Here is a 24,484-nt window from a genome sequence, read left to right as displayed (position 1 = left end):
CACTGAGAAGAGAGCGCAAGTGTATGTATATATTATTTTCTTCTGTGCAATTTCATTCTGAATATTGGTGGTCGTTCCATGTACTTACACGGCTGCATATCTGAGTGAAGTGCCCTAACGGAATTTACTATTATTGTTTTTGACCAGCCCAGCCTGTCATAACCTAACATTTGTTGCAGCTCTTGGTGGAGAATGCCACTCTGTTTGTTCCCCTGCAATTACCACAACCGGCCCAGGCTATGAGTATGAGTGCTGGGGCTTGGATCACTTTTTTTTAGTGGGAGAGTGATTTACATCTGTTCGTACATTTTCTTTGTTGCCTTTTATCTGGATTCTGCACTGGACTGACGGGCACCTCCAGAACAGCATAGCTGACCGCCGGTGAAGGAAACTGCGCAAAGTCTTTCTCATCATGTTTAGAACTCCCAGGATTCCTCAGAATGGATGGGTGCCCTGATGACCACAAGCGACAGTAGCTTCTTTAGGGAACATATTAAGCTACCCAGCAGTCCATAGAGGACCGATCTGGTGACATTTAAATAATAAGAAAGCATAACCTTAAAAACACCTATTACACATTATATATTACATGCAATGCAACCCCAGCATTGGCAAGGGGAGAAGCCAAATGGGCTTAACCTTTATTTTCATGATGCCCGGCACCCTGCTCTTGCCACCTTCCTAGCTCTAAATGAGGCCCATTAAGTATAAGGTTAGGCATACTGCTCACTCAATTCAGTAAACATATTTTGCCTGTGACCCTGATATAAAGTATATGAAATAAATATACTGCTGAAAAAAAGCCTAATCGGTTCAATAAAATGGTATAAAATAAATAGGTAATTCAAAATGTTTAATGGTTTAATCGACACACAGAAAAAAATGAGAAATGTCTGGCCATAAAGAAATATATGTGAAGTTTAGTACATGACAGTTACTTCCATGTACTTTCACGTTATATCCACATTTTCCTCTTATCCTCAGCCCCTCTCCCCTTCACAGAATTAGCCCATGTTTTTCCAGTTATTATTTGCTCAACTGAGCCCAAGATCACTGAATTGTCACTCAACATTCGCCTCTTCCCTAATTGTAGAGCAGTGGGATATAAGCATAGGAAACATAATGAACTGTATGTTGTACGTGTATTACATGCACTGTACAGTATCTCTCTTAGCAGCTCCACACTCCTTTACATATGTAGCCCTGCTTGTCCTCACATGATCGGTCATTCCACGTTTGAACTCCTCCAAGGATCTCTGCACAGTGTTCATTATCTTTATCATTATTGGGTTCTCCTACATCCCAGGCACTGTAATAAGAAAATCAAATATTCCATATGAATAACATGTCCCTCTGACATGATAGTTCAGAATTGAATTAGTTAAGTGAGGTCCCAATAAGGGTGAAACAGTGTCTGTGGGATGGGATTCTGTTTTATCACTGGCTTGTGTCATGCTCATTTGCAGAATGTCCATCATGACAGCCACTTTATATGAAAACAATTAACACAAATGCAGGATCATTTGGAATTTACCTGGCAACTCCAGAGGGGTGCCTTGACATCTGCCTATTCTATGATTCTGCTATGGCAAATGTTTAGGGGAGGATTGTTTTCCTTTACTACATTTGGTGATTAGCAGACCTGTAAATCATTAAAAATAGTGATTTTACCACTGTTGGTGAAAATATACATTTAGTAGATCCCTGACCCCTCTGCTGTAAATCCTGAAAAATTAGGGATAATTCCTTAGAGTTCTCATACGTAGTTGTACATGTAGGCAACGGGCTAACTCTAATGCAAAATTATCATAATATTCAACAATTGCAACCTGTTTCAAGAGTACAAATACAAAACATTTTTATTCTTTTTTTGCATTGCTATGATGTTCCCCCAAGGGGAGAAAGTGCTGCCACTCAGGCCTGGTATATAGGGCTATACCAGCTTCATGTTGATAATGCTGTTGTGGAAGGTATACAGATTTCTTGTTAAAATTCAACTTGCACTGTTGTTATTGCATTACTCTGAAACCAAACCTCCTATTCCAGAGATTACTTACTACCATCTTGCCAAACTCACCTGAATGACAGAGGTGTCCCATCTGCCCAAACCCACGTCTCAGTATCCTCAGTATCCCGCTTCAGTCCTATCCAGTATCTTTTCACTCCTATGATTGGCAGCAAAGCATTCTGGCAATAAAAAATAATAATAATTAAATACATAATTGCATTACTATTCTTTCATAATATAGTGCCTGCATATTTTGTAGCACTGTATACTGGATGATGTCTGAGGACTTACAGGTGCCTGGAATTTACCAAGTTAAGAAATTGTATCCAAAAGTTAAAAATAAATAAACAATAATAGAACAATACCATTTTGTACCATCACGTAGAGTATACGGATATATTTCGCTACTGTATATAGTTATTGTACAATTTAATTTGTGGTCTACCCTAAAGCATGATTCACATATGCCATACTTATCTATTTTTGTTCCATGTGAGCATATTTTACATGATTACATTTAAATCCCCTCTCCTGTTCTGAAAACCCACACATACCCTTGCTATACAGACATATACAGTGGAACATACAAGGAACAAAAGGAACATGCAATAAAACAAGTGAGAGGAACCAGTTTTGAAACAGTATATACATGCTACTTTGTATAATGTGTTAACATCTTACATAAGCATTTGTAGACAACTATTTATTACAATTATTGGTTTTTTTTTTACTTATCCAGTTGCACGGCAGAAGTGGTTGTGCAGAAACTGAAATCTTACACCAGGGGGTATATTTATTAGACTGCGGGTTTGAAAAAAGTGGTGATGTTGCCAATAGCAACCAATCATATTCTAGTTATCATTTGCTGAGTATATTCTACAAAATGAATGCTAGAATCTGATTGGTTGCTATAGGCAACATCTCCACTTTTTCAACCCCGCAATTTAGTAAATATACCCCCAGATTTACAGAATTCAAATTCCGACCACAGTGTTAGGGGTGGTACTAAATGAATACTTGCAATGACATTCTTCTAAAATGTACTGATGGTATTCCTTTAGGTGAATAAATGGTTCAAAGGACTACTCAAACCCAAAATGAACATTTTCACACATGATGCATAAAGCTAATATACATAATTCTATGTGACTTTCTCCTGCATCTCTATTAAAAGGTAATGTTTAATAGTATTATAGCAACTGAATTATAGGCCGCTGCATCTTTCTTGCATCTACAAGAGCATCTACATGTCATAATGGAATCTCATTTAGATATAAAAAAAAAATGAACTGCAGTGAGTTAAGCTGCTGTGACATAACCAGCCTGTATGAATCCACAAATCCAAAAGATATATATGCAGAGCAAATCTACAAGTCTATTGTTTACACCCGACTTCTCAGTAACAGAATATCCTCTCTGCTAACATGGAAACTTGCTGGAAAGTGGTGGGAGAGAGCATTATGGACATATTTAGGGGAGTAAACCACTTTGTGTATTGTATATATATATATATTTTTCAGCTCAGATATGCACATCCTTTTAGATATATATATATATATATATATATATATATATATATACATACACAAGTTAACCCGTGCATGATACTCATGCATTCTAGTCAAATCAAGCTACTTAAGGTGTTAAAAAGGTTCTTGCCATGCATTTGGGGCTAGGCCAGGCCTCCTCAGGGGAAGAGGGTTACTTCCCGACGTAAGCGCCCTTTTTTAACTTGGTTTTGTCCACATGTCACCACCTCATCATTCTTCTCCATCACCTCATCCTTCATCGCCACATCCTTAATCTCCATCGTCTTACTGTTCTAAAACCTCTCGATACACAACGTTTCTGCTAAACACCTTATCGCTGTGCTCAATCAGTCTTCCTTGAAGGGCAGTATTCATAACCTGCACTTTCACATCAATGCTTCTCCGTACTCGTGAAAATGCTACATACAATTGTCCATGACCAAACACAGGCTCTGGTAAATAAATACCCACACGGTCAAGAGTTTGAGCCCTCAACTGGTAAATTTAACCTTTACTACCCCTCCCACGGGGAGAAGGGGGGGATGATGGAAGTTAACTGACTTCACTATTATAATTTTTTGTCAAATAATGTCAGTATACCAAATTTCAGGTCAATTGGATGAGCCCTTTCCACACACACACTAACACACGCCGCTAGGCTTATATATATTAGATATAATGGGAAGACTTTGGCGTGAGTTGGTCAGCTTAACATATATTGCAATATGTGGAACTAACATTCCCTATTTTTAATATAGAACAGTACTTGGTACAGCATTAATTATGTGTTTGGAGAGTGCAGAGTATGCCTGTTTTCTTTTATATATATATATATATATATATATATATATATATGAACAAAGGTTGGCCATACCTGCTTCTTAAGGCTAAAAAGTATGGCATCCATTAACCTCACCGATTGTTATTGGTAGTGGCGGTAGTAGTAGTAGTAGTAGCACCAGCTTATAAATACAATGAACACGTAGAACTATTTTCAAAATTGTCTCAGCATGTGTCATAGAGAAAATCATGGTACAAGGAGAAGGAAGCCGGTTCTGTAACCAAGGTATGGGACTCACCATTTCAAATTTGTCTTTTATAACGAGGAGGACAGCATTACGCGTTGCACATTCATCTACACCCCTCTGCCATGATGCAACATTTGATTGAAAATAATAACAATTGGAACGAATCATTTTCCATCCATGGGCGCAAGTCTTGCAGGAGCCTTCTGTGGTGTCCACTTGGGAAGAGAGAGAAAAGAGTGAGGTAAGTGCACAGAAATTGAGAGACATGATATCATTAGCTCAATGAAAGGAGAAATATTTTATGGTCCCTTCAGGTTTTGCACTACGAGACTAGAGAACAGCATATGGAAAGGAGAGTAGCTAGCAGACAGGAAGTATGAGAAGCTCTGGCCATTTTTGCCAGAGTGTTATAAAATGGAGCAAGACATGCTGGGAATTGTAGTTTTAAGACAGCTGAAAAGCCACAGGTTACTAAACACTGAGTGGAGTAATATAAGGCATACAGATTGTATCCTTGTATACTCAGGGCCTGATTTATGTCCTAACGCAACTCGCACGTAAGGTGAATTTTAAAATTGAGCACGAAATTTGTGCGTAGTCATGACCGTATTCAAAACCAAGCCACATTTCCATTTGAATCTGGATGTAAGTACACTCAGTCTAAATGTTACATGCCCTTACTGAACATGTCCTACACTAGTCCGTTCCTTCCCTTCCCCATTCTGCCTCTCATTTCGAAGGCAGTAGTTTGTGTTCAGACATGTATTGCATGCAATTGCATTCATTGGCATAAAGTCCATTTCTGAGCATGAGCAGAGCTGTTTCACATATACCCTACACAAATAGACGTACATTCGAACATGATTCAGGCCATCAGTGGCCACTTTATTTGGTACACCTTTCAAGTACTGGGAAGGATCTCCCTTTGCCCCCAGAATAGCCTGAATTTGGTATGGATTCAACAAGGTGCTGGGAACATTCTTTAGAGACTCTGGTCCATATTGACATGATAGCATCACGCTGTAGCTTTAGATTAGTCGCCTGCAAATCTCCCATTCCACCACATCCCAAAGGTCCTCTGTTGGACTGAGTTCTGGTGACTGTGGAGGACATTGGAGTACATTGAACTCATTGTCATGTTCATACAACCAGCTTGAGATGACGTGTGCTTTGTGACATGACACATAAACCTACTGGAAGTATCCATCAGAACAAGGGTAGACTGTGGAACATGGTCAGCAACAATGCTCAGGTAGGCTGTAACATTTAAATGATGCTCTATTGGTATCAATGGGGCATATGGTCTTGCAAACATTGCAAACACCATTACATCACCACCACCAGACTGCACCATGGACACAAAGAAGGATGGGCCCATGGATTCATGTTGTTTACAAAAAATTCTGACTAAAGCGGCCACTGAGTGTAGGTACAGTTAGAGTATGTCCAGAAAAGGAATATTTCTTGGCAGCCTCTGTATGTACAGGGGACAGTATGTTGGTTTACCAGGGGGGGGCAACAAGAACAAAACTGCTCTACCAGATAGTGGTTTTCAGATTGAGCAGCGCTACTACACTTGGAGTGAACTGTGCTCCGTTAATGGTCATTCCTTGTAAGAATCACCTACTTCTGAAGAAATTGTCCGGTTGGCAGAAAATTGCATTCATTGGTAAACTTTTGTATCGTGTCTGGCATCTTTGCAATTAATGAACACAGATTATAATCATTTATGTTTGGTTGGATTTTTACAGCCCCACTGCTTTATATTTGTAGGTCTGGTTTCAAAGTTCAAATTCCCAGGGATACGGGGGACACAGTAGGGGTTTGTGCATAATAAATGTTATTGAACCCCACCAGCCACCCCCCACCCTCCAACTCAACTACTCATAGAAGTTCATAAACTGAGATCACTAAGATATTGTGGCCCGTTTGTATCAAACTACTCCTGAGATAACTATTTTTACAACTTACACCAATTACTAAAAAAAGATATAGCTCAGTGGTTCCCAAACTTTTGCAGTTCGCGGCAGCTTTAGAGTCTCCATCATTTTTTTAAGGCACCTCCCCTCACTCTGTGCCTCCTCTGCATCTCCCCTGACTCTGTGCCCTCTCTGCATCTCCCCTGACTCTGTGCCCCCTTTGCATCTCCCCTGACTCTGTGTCCCCTCTGCATCTCCGCTGACTCTGTTCCCTCTCTGCATCTCCCCTGACTCTGTGCCCCCTCTGCATCTAACCTCACTCTGTGCTCCCTCTGCATCTCCCCTCACTCTGTGCCTTCTCTGCATCTACCCTGACTCTGTGCCCCCTCTGCATCTCCGCTGACTCTGTGCTCCCTCTGCATGTCCGCTGACTCTGTGCCCCCTCTGCATCTCCGCTGACTGTGCCCCCTCTGCATCTCCGCTGACTCTGTGCTCCCTCTGCATCTCCGCTGACTCTGTGCTCCCTCTGCATCTACGCTGACTCGGTGCCCCCTCTGCATCTCCGCTGACTCTGTGCTCCCTCTGCATCTCTGCTGACTCTGCGCCCCCACTGCATCTCCGCTGACTCTGTGCTCCCTCTGCATCTCCGCTGACTCGGTGCCCCCTCTGCATCTCCGCTGACTCGGTGCCCCCTCTGCATCTCCGCTGACTCTGTGCCCCCTCTGCATCTCCACTGACTCTGTGCCCCCTCTGCATCTCCACTGACTCTGTGCCCCCTCTGCATCTCCCCTGACTCTGTGCCCCCCTCTGCATCTCCGCTGACTCTGTGTATATTTATTGATTAACAGGTTTTACATGAGAAATCTGTTTTCTATTTAAGTGATTTACAATTGTAAATTTGTGAAGCATTTATTAATTTATGTGTTTTAATTGTTTTAATAGGAGAGGTTATACAAGAAAACGTTTTAGCACTTATTATTATTATTTATATTGATAGTTATATCACAGATATTACAACACAAGAAATAGATCTAGGGCGCCTCAATAACCACAGCAGCCTTGAAAAAAAAAAAATGGAATACCACTAAACCATAAAAGCAATTCAAAACATACAAGAGTTTGTACAATGACGCTCAGTATTCTATCGGACAGGGCACAAACTAAACCATCAGAAAATACATATATATATAAAATATATATAATATATAAAATTCCTAATGAAGCACATAAAACATATATATTAAAATAAATTCAAATTAGTTCCATTAGATCTTCAGAAAAATCTCATGCCAGCATCCTAGATAGGTAAGTATCCTGTATTCCCCCTTGGTGATATGCTTAGGCAAGCGAAAATCATCTTCAATATTGGGTCTTTTTGTTCTTTCTTTTCTTTTTCTATCCTCTTTCTTCTTACTCCCAAATATGGAATATGGAACAGAGAGAGAACAAAAGCCGGATTTAGGCGGATTACCCTTTTTTTTAGAGCTTTATTATTAAAAAATATTAAAATTTCATTACATCTCATAAGCGGTAATATTGATAACAGCCAAACTTCCTACCAGATTTATCTCCTCTCAGCCGCATATAAAAAACTCAAGATGTCCAATTCTTTTTAGAAGGATCTAAAAAAGATCTGGCAACAGGACGCACTTCTGGATTCGGCCTCCGACGCCCCGCGCGCATGCATTGGAAACGGGACGCTCTCCTCTTCTGTTATCGGCGGTAAGGTGCATCTGACTGCCAAAATTACCTGTGTCCTATAAAAAACTGGCCACCACTATTTTAGGCTCCTCCTTACCCCAGTATGGTGCCAGAGTATTAGTTCACCAGCTCCAGCGTTCCTGCCTCCAGTTCCCTGTTCCTGTAACCATTGTTTGTTTCTGACTTCTGGCTTTTTCCTTACTATTCTCTTGCTCTGCGTTTTTGGTACTGCTCACTGTCTGGATTCTGACATCTGACTTGTCTCTGACCATACTTCTGGATCCTCCCTGAGCATGAGTACACAGGATGAGCCTTTGACCCGGAACCTTCTTCTACGTCTGGCCCAACGTGTAGACCAGCAAGAGACGAATCAGGCCCAGCTCTTGCAGTGTATTCAGGGTGCGGTCTTCAGGGGTCAATATCAGTACATTCTATTGCTCCTAACCACCTCTGCTGCCACTGCCCCTACCAGCTCTACAGCACCCGAGGGTTGCGCATATCTCCTCTGGAGAAATATGATGGAGAACCTAAAAGGTGCCGCGGGTTCCTTAACCAGTGTGCCATACAATTTGAACTGGCACCAGAGAACTTTTCATCAGACAGAACTAAGGTGGCATACATTATTTCCCTCCTTTCAGGCCAAGCCCTTGCCTGGGCATCTCCCTTGTGGGAACATGATGACCTGCTGCTCCAGGATTCTGCAGCTTTTATTGAAAGTTTCCGTAAGGTATTCGAGGAGCCTGGTCATGTGTCCTCTGCAGCCACTGGTCTTTTAAGCCTATGCCAAGGTACCCTCTCAGCGTGCCAGTGTGGGGTTAAACTCCGGACTTTGGCATCCAAACTCCGCTGGAATGGCGAGGCTCTTATTGCTCTTATCACGTGATCTCCTTTCCAAACTGGACCACTTGATTTCTTTATATATTAAAGTGGATATTCATCACCGAGAGAGCACACAGGAACAAGATCGTGGATGCCGCTCTTTTCCTCGTCTGACACCTCAATTTCTACCTCCTGTACTCCCCACTGAGGAACCCATGCAAATTGGCCATTCACGCTTGTCTCCTGAAGAATGGGATAGACGCATGAAGAATCAGCTATGTCTCTACAGTGGGGAGCCTGGACACCTTCTTTCTGTATGCCCCAAGAGACCGGGAAACGCCACCTCCTAGGCGATGGTAGGGAGGTCAGCCTAGGATCCTGCTCCGTTTCTCCCTGTTCCCAGAAAGAATCAGAGTTTCTCATGCCCATTACTCTCTCTTCCGCTGATGGATCTTAATCTCTGTCTACCTTCGTGGATTCAGGATCCGCGGGGAACTCCATATCTTCCAGTATTGTCTCTCAGCTCCATTTATCTACTACATCCATGCCACAGCCGTTGGCGCTCAAAGCAGTAGATGGGAACCGAGTCTCCAATGGCTCTATCTCCTGCATCAACATTCCAGACCAGCTGTTAGTAGGAGCTCTCCATTCTGATTGGATAAGATTCCTGGTTTTTCCTCAATCCGCTTACGGAAAAATCACTTATATTGCAAGTTGGAAAAGTGCCTCTTCGACCAATCCCAGGTACCCTTTCTGAGATACATTGTGTCCGGGTCTGTCCTTCAAATGGACCTAAGTAAAGTGAAGGCTGTCCTCGACTGGCCCCAGCCAGCAGGGCTAAAAGCCACTCAGCATTTTATTGGCTTCACACATTATTACCAGCTATTCATTCAGGGATATTCCACACTTATTTCTCTCACACCACCCTTACCTGTAGGGGAGGTCAAGTCAAGTCTTGGCGCAAAAAGGGTGTTCTCGCATTTAAGGCTATCAAATAAGCCTTCTCTACAACCCCAATCTTGAGATAGCCTGATCAACATAACCCTTTTTTCATGGAAGTCGATGCCTTTTCGGTGGATGTGGGGGCTGTCCTGTCCCAAAGGAATTCCTCTGGTAACCTGACACCTTGTGTTTTTCTTTTCCAAAAATTTTCTTCCACTGAATCTAATTATAGTATTGGAGACAAGGAACTCCTGGCTATCAAATTAGCCTTGGAAGAGTGGCGCTACTTGCTAGAGGGAGCTCGCTTTCCGTTCACTGTGTTTACTGACCATAAGAATCTCACCTAGTTACAGTCTGCCCAATGTTTAAATTCCCGGCAAGCCCATTGGTCTCTATTCTTCAGCACATTCCAGCTGATACTGACCTTTCGGCTGGGTTCCAAGAATTTTAGGGCCAATGCTCTCTCCCGATCCTTTGATTCCTACGATTCCAAATCCTCTATTACATCCAAACTCATCATCAATCTTGTCAATATTCTGACCTTGACGCAGGCATCTATCAAATCTCCTCTTGTTGGACGTTCCTTTGCTGATTCCCGTCTGTGCAGCAAGTTGTTGAAGTGGGCACATAATTCCAAATTTTCAGGGCATGCTGGTGTTAAGAAGACGGTGACACTCCTTTCTCGTTCTTACTGGTGTCCCTCTTTGATCTCCGATGTACGAAAATATATCCTTACCTGTGAAATCTGTGCTCGACACAAAACTCCTAGACACTCTCCTGCCGGACTCCTACTTCCACTTCCCTTTCCGGAATTTCCATGGTCCAGCATGAATATTTTATCACTGACCTTCCTAGCAGTCATGGCCACACTTGCATATGAGTAGATGTTGACCGATTTTCCAAATTCGCTCATTTTGTTCCTCTCAAGGGACTACCATCTGCCTCCGAACTGGCCTCCTTGTTTATTCCTCACATTTTTGCCTGCATGATTGCCACTGGGAAATCATCTCCGACCGTGAAGAGCAGTTCCTCTCTAGCTTTTGGAGAACCTTTTGCAAACTTTTAGGAATCAATCTAAAGTTATCTTCAAAATACCATCCGCAGTCGAATGACCAAACTCAGGATTTGGAATCTTATTTTCAATGTTTCTGTTCCGAACAACAATCCTCTTGCACTGAGTTTCTTCCTTGGGCAGAAGTCTCTCATAATAATCATCTACAGAAATCTATGGGCATGTCACCCTTTTTTATATTATTCGTTATTAATGAATTCTCCAAGAGATCTTCTCCTCCTTCTCCCGATAAGACGAATTCAGGTGAAGAGTTTGAAGTTAAACGCATCTTGAAGATACAAACTCTCCGATGTAAGTCGCAATTCTTATACATGCAAAATTAAAAGGAACAAGATGGCGCTATTGGTGCACTATAAAGCACAAGTCCATGAAAAGTCTCATATAAAAAAAGTCAATGCTGATGAGGTTTTCCACTTTACTTCCAATTCACTTGTTTCTCATATCAGTCCATTGAATTTGAAACGAAAAAAACATCCAGAAATAGGGTCTTAGAATAACTTTGATAAAAGCTTTTAACAGTTGCACTCTTTATGGTTCCCCTAATCACCGGTGGAGTATACCATACAACATGCAACACCCCGTGTTGAAAACTGGAAGTTTGAATAAATAAAATGTACACTTACACTCAAAACGGAAGAACGAGTCCAGTTAGTGACTTTTTTCTTAAAGTTGCAGTTTTAGTGTACACCGTACCAATATAGAAAAAAAGGAAGAAAATTCCTCATGTGTAAAAACGTAGATACATTTATTTCAACAACGGGCGCACATCCCGATAAAACAACAAAAACATCTACTGTACAATCCACGACTCTCTTGTGAAGGTGGACTCTTACCCTCACTCAGAGATAAAACGGGCCCGTAAGGAGATGTTTTCTGTCCGGGTCCGGATCACCGGCTGTATCACTCACAGATCCCGCTGTTCCTGGGTAGAGGGGAGTTCCCTTTCACGTTCTGCTTACGTCACCTCCTCCTTGCCAACGCGTTTCGAATACCAAATTCAAAGTTACCGTCACCAGGTCCACAGGCTGATCCCGATTTCTGTACTGTAAATCCTTAGGAGCAGTGCTGGACAGACTCACTGATACAGACACATGGGCTCATGCAGCTCCCGATCTTTACTGCCTGGACATGATCATTTGCCTGTATTTTAAAAATACAGGCAAATGATCATGTCCAGGCAGTAAAGATCGGGAGCTGCATGAGCCCATGTGTCTGTATCAGTGAGTCTGTCCAGCACTGCTCCTAAGGATTTACAGTACAGAAATCGGGATCAGCCTGTGGACCTGGTGACGGTAACTTTGAATTTGGTATTCGAAACGCGTTGGCAAGGAGGAGGTGACGTAAGCAGAACGTGAAAGGGAACTCCCCTCTACCCAGGAACAGCGGGATCTGTGAGTGATACAGCCGGTGATCCGGACCCGGACAGAAAACATCTCCTTACGGGCCCGTTTTATCTCTGAGTGAGGGTAAGAGTCCACCTTCACAAGAGAGTCGTGGATTGTACAGTAGATGTTTTTGTTGTTTTATCGGGATGTGCGCCCGTTGTTGAAATAAATGTATCTACGTTTTTACACATGAGGAATTTTCTTCCTTTTTTTCTATATTGGTACGGTGTACACTAAAACTGCAACTTTAAGAAAAAAGTCACTAACTGGACTTGTTCTTCCGTTTTGAGTGTAAGTGTACATTTTATTTATTCAAACTTCCAGTTTTCAACACGGGGTGTTGCATGTTGTATGGTATACTCCACCGGTGATTAGGGGAACCATAAAGAGTGCAACTGTTAAAAGCTTTTATCAAAGTTATTCTAAGACCCTATTTCTGGATGTTTTTTTCGTTTCATATTCAATGGACTGATATGAGAAACAAGTGAATTTGAAGTAAAGTGGAAAACCTCATCAGCATTGACTTTTTTTATATGAGACTTTTCATGGACTTGTGCTTTATAGTGCACCAATAGCGCCATCTTGTTCCTTTTAATTTTGCATGTATTAGTACTTTGAGCACAGGAAGGGGATTTGTGCCAAAAGGATAAAGAGGCTGCATTTGGTTCTGTGCGCAGGGGCTTCCATTACATTAAGCTTTGTAAGTCGCAATTCTTAGTCCATTGGAAAGGCTACGGCTCAAAGGAGAGATCCTGGGTCAACAGAGAGAAGAACTTCATGCCCCTCATCTCCTGGCTCAATTTTTGAAAAAACAGCCATCAGCCCCAAGAAGGGAGGAGGAGGGTAATGTCAGGGCCCGTCCCTGCACTATCCGTAGGTGTCGGGGATGGGCCTGTACTCCATTATGGGCCGCACTTCCGTATTCGGCCCAGACGCTGAGCGCGCATGCGTGGTGATGTCGAGTCCCATTACCAGGCAACTGTGACCATTCTTCTGGATCCTCCCTGTGAACCGCGCCATCGTTTACTATCTGACCCGGACTGCATGACCATCCCTGCACTCCATCCATTGCACTGGTAACTAGCTTGGAGAGCCGTGACCTGCGCACCTCATGCAGCCAAGTCCATACCTGCTTGCGGGGTCCCTGGTGAATACTGGGGGTGCGTTAGACCCCGCACTTCCCTGTTTAGTTGCGCCAATACCAGTCAGTGGTATCTATATTGTCATTAACGTGACAGGCATTTCCTCTTTGTACAGGAGCTTTGAGAGACAGTAGATATTGCATGGCCAGTTATTTTAGTTGTTTTCAATTCTTAAAAATATCAGGACATTAGAGATAATTATAGTATCTATAACAGTAGATTGTTATTGTAGGGGGGCGGAGACTGGTACAGTATGTTCATTGTTGTAATCTTTTTTATATTTAATAACATGAGAGCATGGGAGGCAGCACCCCTGATGCTACATCTGCCAGCTGTCCCCTGCATCAGAGAAAATGAGTCAGAGTGTGCATGGAGTTAGGCTCAGCTCTTAGGGCCTGATTCATTAAGGTACTTAAATTAAGATGTTTCTTATTTCAGTCTCCTGGACAAAACCATGTTACATTGCAAGGGGTGCAAATTAGTTTTCTGTTTTGCACATAAGTTAAATACTGACTGTTTTTTCATGTAGCACACAAATATTACTTTAAATTTCAGTGTACAAATAAGCTATCAAGTATTTGTGTGCTACATGAAAAAAACCAGACAGTATTTAACTTATGATGAAAAACAGAAATCTAATTTTCACCCCTTGCATTGTAACATGGTTTTGTCCAGGAGACTGAAATAAGAAACTTCTTAATTTAAGTACCTTAATGAATCAGGCCCTTAGTGTTTCATGCTCATTAATGCATTTTACAGATGAGAGATATGGCTTTCCTCACAGGTGAAACTGATAAATTACTTGTATTTATTTAGGATGACTAGTTTATAGGTGTAGAATGTGAACATTACCTCTCTGCTTTATCTTTGACAGATCACCCATGATGTTGGAAACTGAAAAAATGAAAATACAAAATTAAATTGCATCGAAGCATAGAACATTCCCATCTCTTTATTTTTCTCCAATGTTGTTTCAAACCTTTCACCCATTGTTACTCCTATATCCTTCATGTCATACTCTATGTGATCTGTCTATAAACCTCAATAGACTTCATGGGCATGATTCATCAAGGAAAGTAAAAAAAAGGAAATAGCTTTGCACCTTGCTGCATTGGAGGGGGAAGTAAATTTAAAATAAGGGAACAGATTTATAGTTGGGGTAGAGCATGTCCTAGATCAACTTTAAATTTCAGTGTAAAAATAAAGCTATCGAGTATTTGTGTGCTACCTGAAAAAACAGCCAGTTTTTAACTTATGTGCAAAACAATAAACTAATTTGCACCCCTTGCATTGTAACATGGTTTGCCCCGGAGAAAATGTACTCCTTTTTTTGCCTTACTTTCCTTAATGAATCAGGCCCCATGAGTTGACAGCAGCCTGTAGGATTAAACTACCAGTCTCATAAGCCTGAATCACAAGTAGCTGATTGTAATACGTTAATTATTGAAAGAGAATCAACCCTCTCCATATTAAGTTAATAAACCACTATTGTTTCCCTGGTGTGAACCCCATTTTCCCCAATGTTTATCTGCAGCCTCTGTGGAGTCAACTTCAGCAGGAGATACAATGTGGGAAGGACCCTAAATTTCCCCTCACACCATTTCTCCAGATAGGAAAGACTAATAGCTTCTGACCTGTGACTCCCCACCAATGTCCTGGGCAAGGAGTGTGGAACCAGGGACACTGTAAGAAGTAAGATCAAAAGACATTGATAGAAATTGGACAGTACTAACTGGGATTAAATTTCCGGCTGAACTGAAGTCACTGAGGTAAAAAGGACAACAATGGAGTAACCAATGAATATAGGAAGCCTTCAGGTGATCGAAAATGACTGTGCTCGCCAAAAGTGGGGCTTCACTGAATCTCTATCGCTAAATCGATAGTGGTCAGGTAGATGTCCCAAGATACCTATAGAAAGACTCTCTTGTACCCTTGTATGCTTATCCCAAAGTTTCGTACTGTAAAGTTAGTTAAATGATTATTGATTGTGTTTGTAAGACCTTTTGGTGGAGTGGTAATTACAAAAATGCTTGCAACCTACAAAGTGTCACATGTAATAAAGGCAGCCGTGATGTCTCCTCACTCTCATGACCAATTCAGACATAAATGAGAGGAAACCAATCAGTGTATTAGGAGAAAAACAAAGATGTAACATGAAAGGAAAGGGTCTAGGCTGGTCGGAGTTTAGACGTTGATATAACTTTGTACCACCTCCTAGACGTACTGTTCCTTCCCGGAGGTGTCTCACATCAGCAGAGAATAAGCTTGCACCCTGATGTGCGCTAGGCACACCAACTAAAAGCACCGGTGCAATCCACAGCAATTAGCGTTACACTTCCAGTGCATTTCATTTATGAGGTGCAGTGATTGGGTGTTCTGTTACATGGTGTGATATCACATACATTATAATTACCTGATTTCCAGAGATCTGAAACATCATTTTTCAGACTAGGATTTGAGGCTGGGGAAAAAAAGAACAATAAATTGTGTGATGTTTCAGTCTTTAGAGTCTCTTAAGATCTATAAAATCATTAGACAGCATAGCTGACATAATCTTCTATGACTGTAAGACTTTCTAATATGTGCTATGCAGGAAAGGATATGACCACATGACAGAATTCTCTCTCTGAGTATTTGTAAGTGAGTTACACTGGCTGCTTAAAGGCAGATATGTTCCACCTCACTGAGCAGGGTTGGACTGGCCCGCTGAAGTACCAAAGAAATCACCGTTGGACCAGAATGACTGATTGCTGATGGCAACTACACAATAATTGCACAAATATAAAATGTAAAGAATGATTAAGTTATCTAGGCATCAGTGTGGCTTTCCAAGTCGACGCCTGGCTACGTCCTGTTAGTGGCATGCCAGCACACACTATCTCATGGTCCCTACCACTGCATTCCCCCCAGATGGACCCTTCATGCTCCAAGTCAATAACTTCCACTGCGGGTTCTACTGTGACAGGTATTGAATATATTGTGATAAGTCCTGCACATCCCTCAATATGTTCTTTTCCGTCATGTCAATCACTCTGATCATACCAAGAAATCAATTTATCATTGGGGCGGTGGTAACTATAATTATGTATTGCTGCATATACAGCAGTACAGAACATTGTACCGCCACTATTTACCAGGCTGGGACTGCTCTGGGAGTCCCGATGAAGACCCCCCTCCTCTACGATGATAAATTGCCTAAAACTGCTGTTCCCAATTCTCATAGAGGTGTTTGAGCACTTTGATTGCAGAGCACCTAAGGAGTTTTGACTGCTAACACAATGACAGTGATGTACATGTCTATTAACAAAGTAGATCTAGACAACCTGCACTACAAATAAAGACAAACACATTTGTAAATATGTTACCTTATAATCCCCAATCACAGAATAAGTCATTCCCAAATTAAGATAGAATTTTCCCTATTGTGAATATTATACAGTACTTACCATTATATTTTAGCACTATGAGCTCATCAGTCATGGTGTAATCTAAAAAAAATTAAAAAGAAAAAGTGTCATCTATAAAAGCTGCAAAATTGAGAGCTCACAGTGAACATGCTTTTTCAGATGTAATGCTTAACATGTCCAGGTGGTGGCGACTATGGTGGTGCAGATTTTTGCACCTTCTGAATGAGCAGTTCAGAGCATTTCTTGCTGAATTTGGCCCAGGTACAAGAGGGCCCCTAATTGTACACCCTCTGCCAAAATGCATTTTCCAGCTGTAGAATGATATATTTTAACAAGCTTCAAGGGACTACCATTCCACATTTTGGAGGTAGTACCAGGTTTACTGAGTAGAAACGAAGCCTTTCTCCTGCCACAGAACAACCTGATTTTACACGTCCTCACAATTGGAAAAGATCAGCCATATATTTCATGGGACAGTTCTTGGAACATTAAGGTTTATTTTATATAAGAGAACATAGCAAATCTACCAATGTAAAAAGAACATAAAACAAACAAATATGATACATGACACAAGACAATATTACTGTACCTTTTACTCTCTTGATTTATTGTTTTACACTTGCCGATAATGTCCAGAGGGGCATGACCGGCCCCTGTGTGACTAATTTAGGGAGATGAGTTTACACATTTAAATCACTCTCTCTACATGTGAACTACTAGGATAGATAAATCAGCTGCGTCCAGATCTTATGTGATCCAGCCAATGGGTGATCTGTGGCGATGGGTGGCTTGGCAATTTTGAAGTAGGATTTAAAGGTTGTATTGCCAGAGTACCATCCAGGGGATAAGGTTGTAGTATACAATGTCCATCTAATTTTTCAGATCTTATTTACCTGCTTATCTCATTCTATGTATAAATGAGGCTATACTGCGCAGTATCTTAGAAAAAACAACAACATTTTATTCTATTGAAACAGATGGCATAAAAGTGAGAGGAGGTTGGATTTTTATGTGACGTTAACACTTTTGCATATTGCTGCTGTAATAGTGTCTTCACACCTGTCTTTGTATCAGACATGAGCGGGCTTGGATTATCGCAATCCGAGCCCACCCGAACAGTGCGGATCTGAGGGCGATCCGAGCACTGTTCGGATATTTCCGGCGGGGAGAAACACTGAAAGCGAGGCTCTGACTCCAAATCCCGCGAGACTCGGATTGTATAAATTCCCCGCTTGTCGCCGCCATCTTCAGTCGGGCATTGATCTGGGAAGCGGGAGGTTGGGTTTTTTAGTGGTGCTGTGTCTTGTCACTCTGTCCTGCTGAGTCCAGTGGTGCTTTGTCCTGTGCTCTGTCCTGCTGAGTCCAGTGGTGCTTTGTCCTGTGCTCTGTCCTGCTGAGTCCAGTGGTGCTTTGTCCAGTGCTCTGTCCTGCTGAGTCCAGTGGTGTTGTGTCCTGTGCTCTGTCCTGCTGAGTCCAGTGGTGCTGTGTCCTGTGCTCTGTCCTGCTAAGTCCATTGTTATAAAAAAATTATAAAAAATTTTTAAAAGAATTATAAAAAAAAGTAAAAAAAAAATTCTACTGCAATATCTAACTACGTTCACTGTTCCTGCAGTAAAGAGGAATTTCTACTGCAATATTAAACTACGTTCACTGTTCCTGCAGTCCAGAAATATTAGTACTGCAATATTAAACTACGTTCACTGTTCCTGCAGTCCAGAAATATTAGTACTGCAATATTAAACTACGTTCACTGTTCCTGCAGTCCAGAAATATTAGTACTGCAATATTAAACTACGTTCACTGTTCCTGCATTCCAGAAATATTAGAACTGCAATATTAAACTACGTTCACTGTTCCTGCAGTTCAGAAATATTATTACTTGGATATTAAACTACGTTCACTGTTCCTGCAGTCCAGAAATATTATTACTTGGATATTAAACTACGTTCACTGTTCCTGCAGTCCAGAAATATTATTACTTGGATATTAAACTATGTTCACTGTTCCTGCAGTCCAGAAATATTATAACTTGGATATTAAACTACGTTCACTGTTCCTGCAGTACAGAAATATTATTACTTGGATATTAAACTACGTTCACTGTTCCTGCAGTCCAGAAATATTATTACTTGGATATTAAACTACGTTCACTGTTCCTGCAGTACAGAAATATTATTACTTGGATATTAAACTACGTTCACTGTTCCTGCAGTACAGAAATATTATTACTTGGATAATAAACTACGTTCACTGTTCCTGCTGTAACAAAAAATAGGTTCTGCTGTATAACTCCAGTCCAGTGGTACTCTCCTGTGTCGCATATAATTTTTAAAGGCTTTGCCGAGTGTGTGTGGTTTAGGGGTACGCTCTCTTGTGCTGCATATAATGGAGTACCAAAATTTGGAGGATAAAGTAGGGAAAGATCAAGAACCACTTCCTCCTAATGCTGAAGCTGCAGCCACTAGTCATGACATACACGATGAAATGGCATCAACGTCGTCTGCCAAGGCCGATGCCCAATCTCATAGTAGAGGGCATGTAAAATCCAAAAACCCAAAGTTCACAAAAATTAGCAAACAAAGAAAATTAAAATCATCTGAGGAGAAACGTAAACTTGCCAATATGCCATTTACGACACGGAGTGGCAAGGAACGGCTTAGGCCCTGGCCCGTGTTCATGACTAGTGGTTCAGCTTCACCCAAGGATCTAAGCCCTCCTCCTTACCCCCTCTAAAAAATTTAAGAGAGTTAAGCTGTCATCAACAACACAGCAAACAACTCTGCCTTCTAAAGAGATGTCATCACAAATCCCCAAGGTGAGACCAAGGGTGTTGGTGGTTGTGAAGCCTGACCTTCCCATCACTGTACGGGAAGAGGTGGCTCCTCCCACCATTTGCAGCACGCCCTCTGCATATGCTGGAAGGATCACCCACAGTCCAGTTACATATTTGGCTAATGAAGGTGTGAATGTTGTACACCGGGAGGAGGATATTGATGTAGCTGGCGCTGAGGAGGAACTTGACGAGGAGGATGCCGATGTGGTCATCTTAAAAGAGGCACCAGGGGGGAAACAGTTGTTGTCCATGGGACGAAAAAGCACATTGTCATGCCTGGCCAGAAGACCAAGAAATCCACCTCTTCGGTCTGGAATTATTTCTATCCCAATCTGGACAACAAATGTATGGCCATAAGTACCTTATATAAAGCTCAAATAAGCAGGGGTAAGGATCTTGGCCACCTAGGGACATCCTCCCTTATACGTCACCTGAATAACCTTCATAATTCAGTGTTTAGTTCAGGAACTGTGGCTAGGACCGTCAGCAGTCCAGGGACACCTACATTCCTTGGTCCTGTTGTATCCACACCAGCAACACCCTCCTCGTCAATTTCCTCCTCGATCTTGATTGGAGATAGTCCTGCAGGCCATGTCACCGGCATGACTGAGTCCTCTTCAATCTGGGATTCTTCCGGAGGATCCTGCAGCGCTACACCTACTACTGCCGCTGCTGCTGCTGGTAGTCGGTCATCTTCCCAGAGGGGAAGTTGTAAGAACGCTACGTCTTTCACTAAACAGTTGACCGTACAACAGTCGTTTGCCATGAGCACGAAGTACGACAGTAGTCATCCTATGGCAAATCGGATAACTGCGGCCGTAACAGCTATGTTGGTGTTAGACGTGCGTCCGGTGTCCGCCATCAGTGGAGTGGGATTTAGACGGTTGATGGAGGTATTGTGTCCCCGGTACCAAATCCCGTTGAGATTCCACTTCACTAGGCAGGCGATACCCGGGATGTACAGAGAAGTACGAACATGTGTCCTCAGTGCTCTGAAAAATGCGGTTGTACCCACTGTCCACTTAACCACGGACATGTGGACAAGTGGTTCTGGGCAAACTAAGGACTAAATGACTGTGACAGCCCACTGGGTAGATGCATCGCCTTCCGCAGCAACAGCAGCAGCAGTATCAGTAGCAGCATCTCCAAAACGCCTGCTCGTTCCAAGGCAGGCAACGTTGTGTATCACCGGTTTTAATAAGAGGCACAACGCTGACAGCCTCTTAGAGAAACTGAGGGAAATAATCTCGCAGTGGCTTACCCCACTTACACTCTCCTGGGGATTTGTGGTGTCGCACAATGCCAGTAACATTGTGCGGGCATTACATATGGGCAATTTCCAGCACAAGCCATGTTTTGCCCACACAATAAATTTGGTGGTGCAGCATTACCTGAAGAGTGACAGGGGTGTGCAGGATATGCTTGCGGTGGCCCGCAAAATTGCTGGACACTTTCGGCATTCTGCCACTGCCTACCGCAGACTTGAGCAACACATTAAAAAAGCCTGAACCTGCCCTGCCATCACCTCAAATAAGAGGTTGTGACGCACTGGAACTCCACCCTCTATATGCTGCAGAGGATGGAGGAGCAGCAAAAGACCATTCAAGCCTACACAGCCACCTACGACATAGGCATAGGAGTGGGGATGCGCCTGAGTCAAGCGCAGTGGAGACTGATTTTCGTGTTGTGCAAGGTTCTCCAGCCGTTTGAACTTGCCACACGAGAAGTCCGTTCCGACACTGCCAGCTTGAGTCAGATTCCCCTGATCAGGCTGTTGCAGAAGCAGCTGGAGAAAGTGAGGGAGGAGCTGTTAAACCATTGCGATTCCACAAAGCATGTAGCTCTTGTGGATGAAGCCCTTCATACGCTTTGCCAGGATCCAAGGGTGGTCACTCTTTTAAAGTTAGAGGAATACATTCTGGCCACCATGCTGGATCCTCGGTTTAAAGCGTATGCTGTGTCTCTGTTTCCGGCGGACACAAGTCTACAGCGGTGCAAAGACTTGCTGGTCAGGAGATTGTCCTCTGAAGAGGACCGTGACATGCCAACAGCTCCTCCTTCATTTACTTCCACACCTGTGGCTGCGAGGAAACAGCTGAGATTTCATAAACGACCCACTGGCGGGGATGCAGAGAACATCTGGTCTGGACTGAAGGACCTGCCAACCATTGCAGACATGTCTACTGTCGCTGCATTGGATGCTGTCACCATTGAAAAAATGGTGGAGGATTATTTTGCTGACACCATCCAAGTAGACATGTCAGACAGTCCTTATTCTTACTGGCAGGAAAAAAAGGCAGTTTGGAAGCCCCTGTACAAACTGGCTCTATTTTACCTGAGTTGTCCCCCCTCCAGTGTGTACTCCGAAAGAGTTTTTAGTGCAGCGGGGAACCTGGTCAGTGAGCGGCGAAGGAGGTTGCTTCTGCAAAACGTTGAGAAGATGATGTTCATAAAAATGAATTATCAATTCTTTAATCAAGACCAGCACTGGCCTCCAGAGACTACAGGAGGGACCTGTGATTGTGGAGTCCAGCGGGGACGAATTGATAATGTGTGAGGATGAGGAAGTACACACTGAAGGGGGCGAGGAATCAGAGGATGAGGATGAGGACGACATCTTGCCTCAGTAGAGCCAGTTCAGTTTGTACAGGGAGAGATGAATAACTTTTTTTGTGTGGGGGTCCAAACAAACCAATCATTTCAGCTACAGTTGTTTGGTAGGCCCTGTCGCTGAAATGATTGGTTTATTAAAGTGTGCATGTCCTATTTCAACAACATAAGGGTGGATGGGAGGGCCCAAGGACAATTCCATCTTGCACCTCTTTTTTTGGCATTATGTGCTCTTTGGGGCCTAGTTTTTCAAACTGCCATCCTGTCTGCCACTGCAGTGCCACTACTAGATGGCCCACGTGTTTGTGCCGCCCACTTGTGTCGCTAAGCTTAGACATCCAGCTACCTCGGTGCAACCTTTTGGCCTAAAAACAATATTGTGAGGTGTGAGGTGTTCAGAATAGCCAGGAAATTAGTGGAAATGATTGTTATTGAATGTTATTGAGGTTAACAATAGCGTAGGAGTGAAAAAAAACCAAAAACTGGTTTTCAGCACTTTTTATGCTTTTTTAAAAAAAAATCAGAACCCAAAACCCTAAATCAGAACCAAAACCTTGAATGGGGTGTTTTGGCAAAACAAATCAGAACCCAAAACCTCAAGCTAATCAGAACCCAAAACCCAAAACACTAAAAGTGGCCGGTGCACACCCCTACTTTGTATAGAGATTTCTTCCAGATTGTATAGGCATCTGCCAAAAGTGTAGAGTAGGTGTATAGCTAGGGGTGCAAAACTAGGGCGCCATGCAATGCGCAGAGCAGGCATTAAGGAAAGTAAAGTTAAAAAAGGAATAAATAATCTCTGTTACAAACCATGCATGGGAGCACGGTGGCTAAGTGATAAGCACTTCTGCCTCACAGCACTGGGGTCATGAGTTCAATTCCCGACCATGGCCTTATCTGTGTGGAGTTTGTATGTTCTCCCTGTGTTTGCGTGGGTTTCTTCCAGGTGCTCCGGTTTCCTCCCACACTCCAAAAATATACTAGTAGGTTAATTGGCTGCTATCAAATTGACCTTAGTCTGTGTGTGTGTGTGTGTGTGTGTCTATGTGTGTTAGGGAATTTATACTGTAAGCTCCAATGGGGCAGGTACAGATGTGAATGAGTTCTCTGTACAGCGCTGCAGAATCAGTGGCGCTATATAAATAAATGGTGATGATGATGTTACAATGCAAGGGGTGCAAATTAGTTTATTGTTTTGCGCATAAATTGAATACTGGCTTTTTTTTTTTATCAATACTTGATAGCTTTAATTTTTACACTGAAATTTAGAGTTGATCTAAGGCATACACTATCCCAACTATAAATCTGTCCCAACATTTTAAATTTACCTACCCCTCCACTGCAACATGATTTTGCCTAGGTGCAGAGATATTCCTATTTACGCTTTGCTCTCCTTAATGACTTAGGCCCAGATTTTTATTTGTAAATGACCTTCATAACTATGGTTTTGAGAGTTTTGACTTATCTTCCATGCTCTGTTCGGGGTGAGCAGGGCCCCAGCTACCTCTAAGGGTCCCACAGTGAATTCAGCTCGTTATTGATAGCCCTCCACAGCAGGAGAGATAAGTGGAGGGTAAACTGCAACATTAGACAGTCAGACCCATTAAAAATGTCTAAAAGAAAAACGGATTAGGAATAAAAAATATTGGGAAAACCCTGTAAAGATAATACTTTGCAGGATTATGCTGTTTGAGGCAGCTTTACAAAGATTATTTTGTCAAAACCAGTGGTAGAAGTGGAAATTCAGAAATGATGGTATGTAAGTAAATTGAATAATTTTACAATGAAAGCAGTAGTAGAAGTGGTGGCATGACATATCATTGTATACCGTCTCACTTCAAAGACTTGGCAAAACTTTATTTTTTGCTTATATTTCTATTTTTAGAGTGTGAAGAACAACTTCCCTGACCTGAACGGTGAGGCCATGAGGAAACATTTGCTTCCCAGTACAAAATCACTGTGGACCCATGGTGCATCTTGATTTGCCCGAATACACCTATGTTTCCAGCAGAGGTCTGCAAGTTTGTCAGCCTTTGCAGAGGAGCAGGCATTTGTAGAAGCTGATAAAAGTAGTTGGGTGGAGTCTGGC

At 42.4% G+C, this 24,484-nt stretch overlaps 1 protein-coding gene across 3 annotated transcripts in view; it reads right to left on the bottom strand.

Moving 5' to 3' along the window:
* Positions 1-836: 836 nt before the first annotated feature.
* LOC142151367 (perlucin-like protein) overlaps positions 837-24,484 on the bottom strand; it is a 41,962-nt gene continuing 18,314 nt past the window's right edge. For all 3 annotated transcript variants that reach the window (XM_075206931.1, XM_075206930.1, XM_075206932.1), the window contains 6 exons: positions 16,992-17,033; positions 15,959-16,006; positions 14,398-14,439; positions 4,617-4,780; positions 2,078-2,187; positions 837-1,309 (listed from right to left, as the gene is read on the bottom strand). In XM_075206931.1, the coding sequence (XP_075063032.1) occupies positions 1,171-1,309; positions 2,078-2,187; positions 4,617-4,780; positions 14,398-14,439; positions 15,959-16,006; positions 16,992-17,033 (545 nt within the window). In that variant the 3' untranslated portion in view covers positions 837-1,170. The remainder of the gene's footprint in view (positions 1,310-2,077; positions 2,188-4,616; positions 4,781-14,397; positions 14,440-15,958; positions 16,007-16,991; positions 17,034-24,484) is intronic.

Source organism: Mixophyes fleayi, chromosome 4, assembly GCF_038048845.1.
Source record: "Mixophyes fleayi isolate aMixFle1 chromosome 4, aMixFle1.hap1, whole genome shotgun sequence".
NCBI lineage: Eukaryota > Metazoa > Chordata > Amphibia > Anura > Limnodynastidae > Mixophyes > Mixophyes fleayi.
The sequence above is the reverse complement of the archived record's forward strand: the minus strand, read 5'-3'. Positions and strand labels throughout refer to the sequence as shown.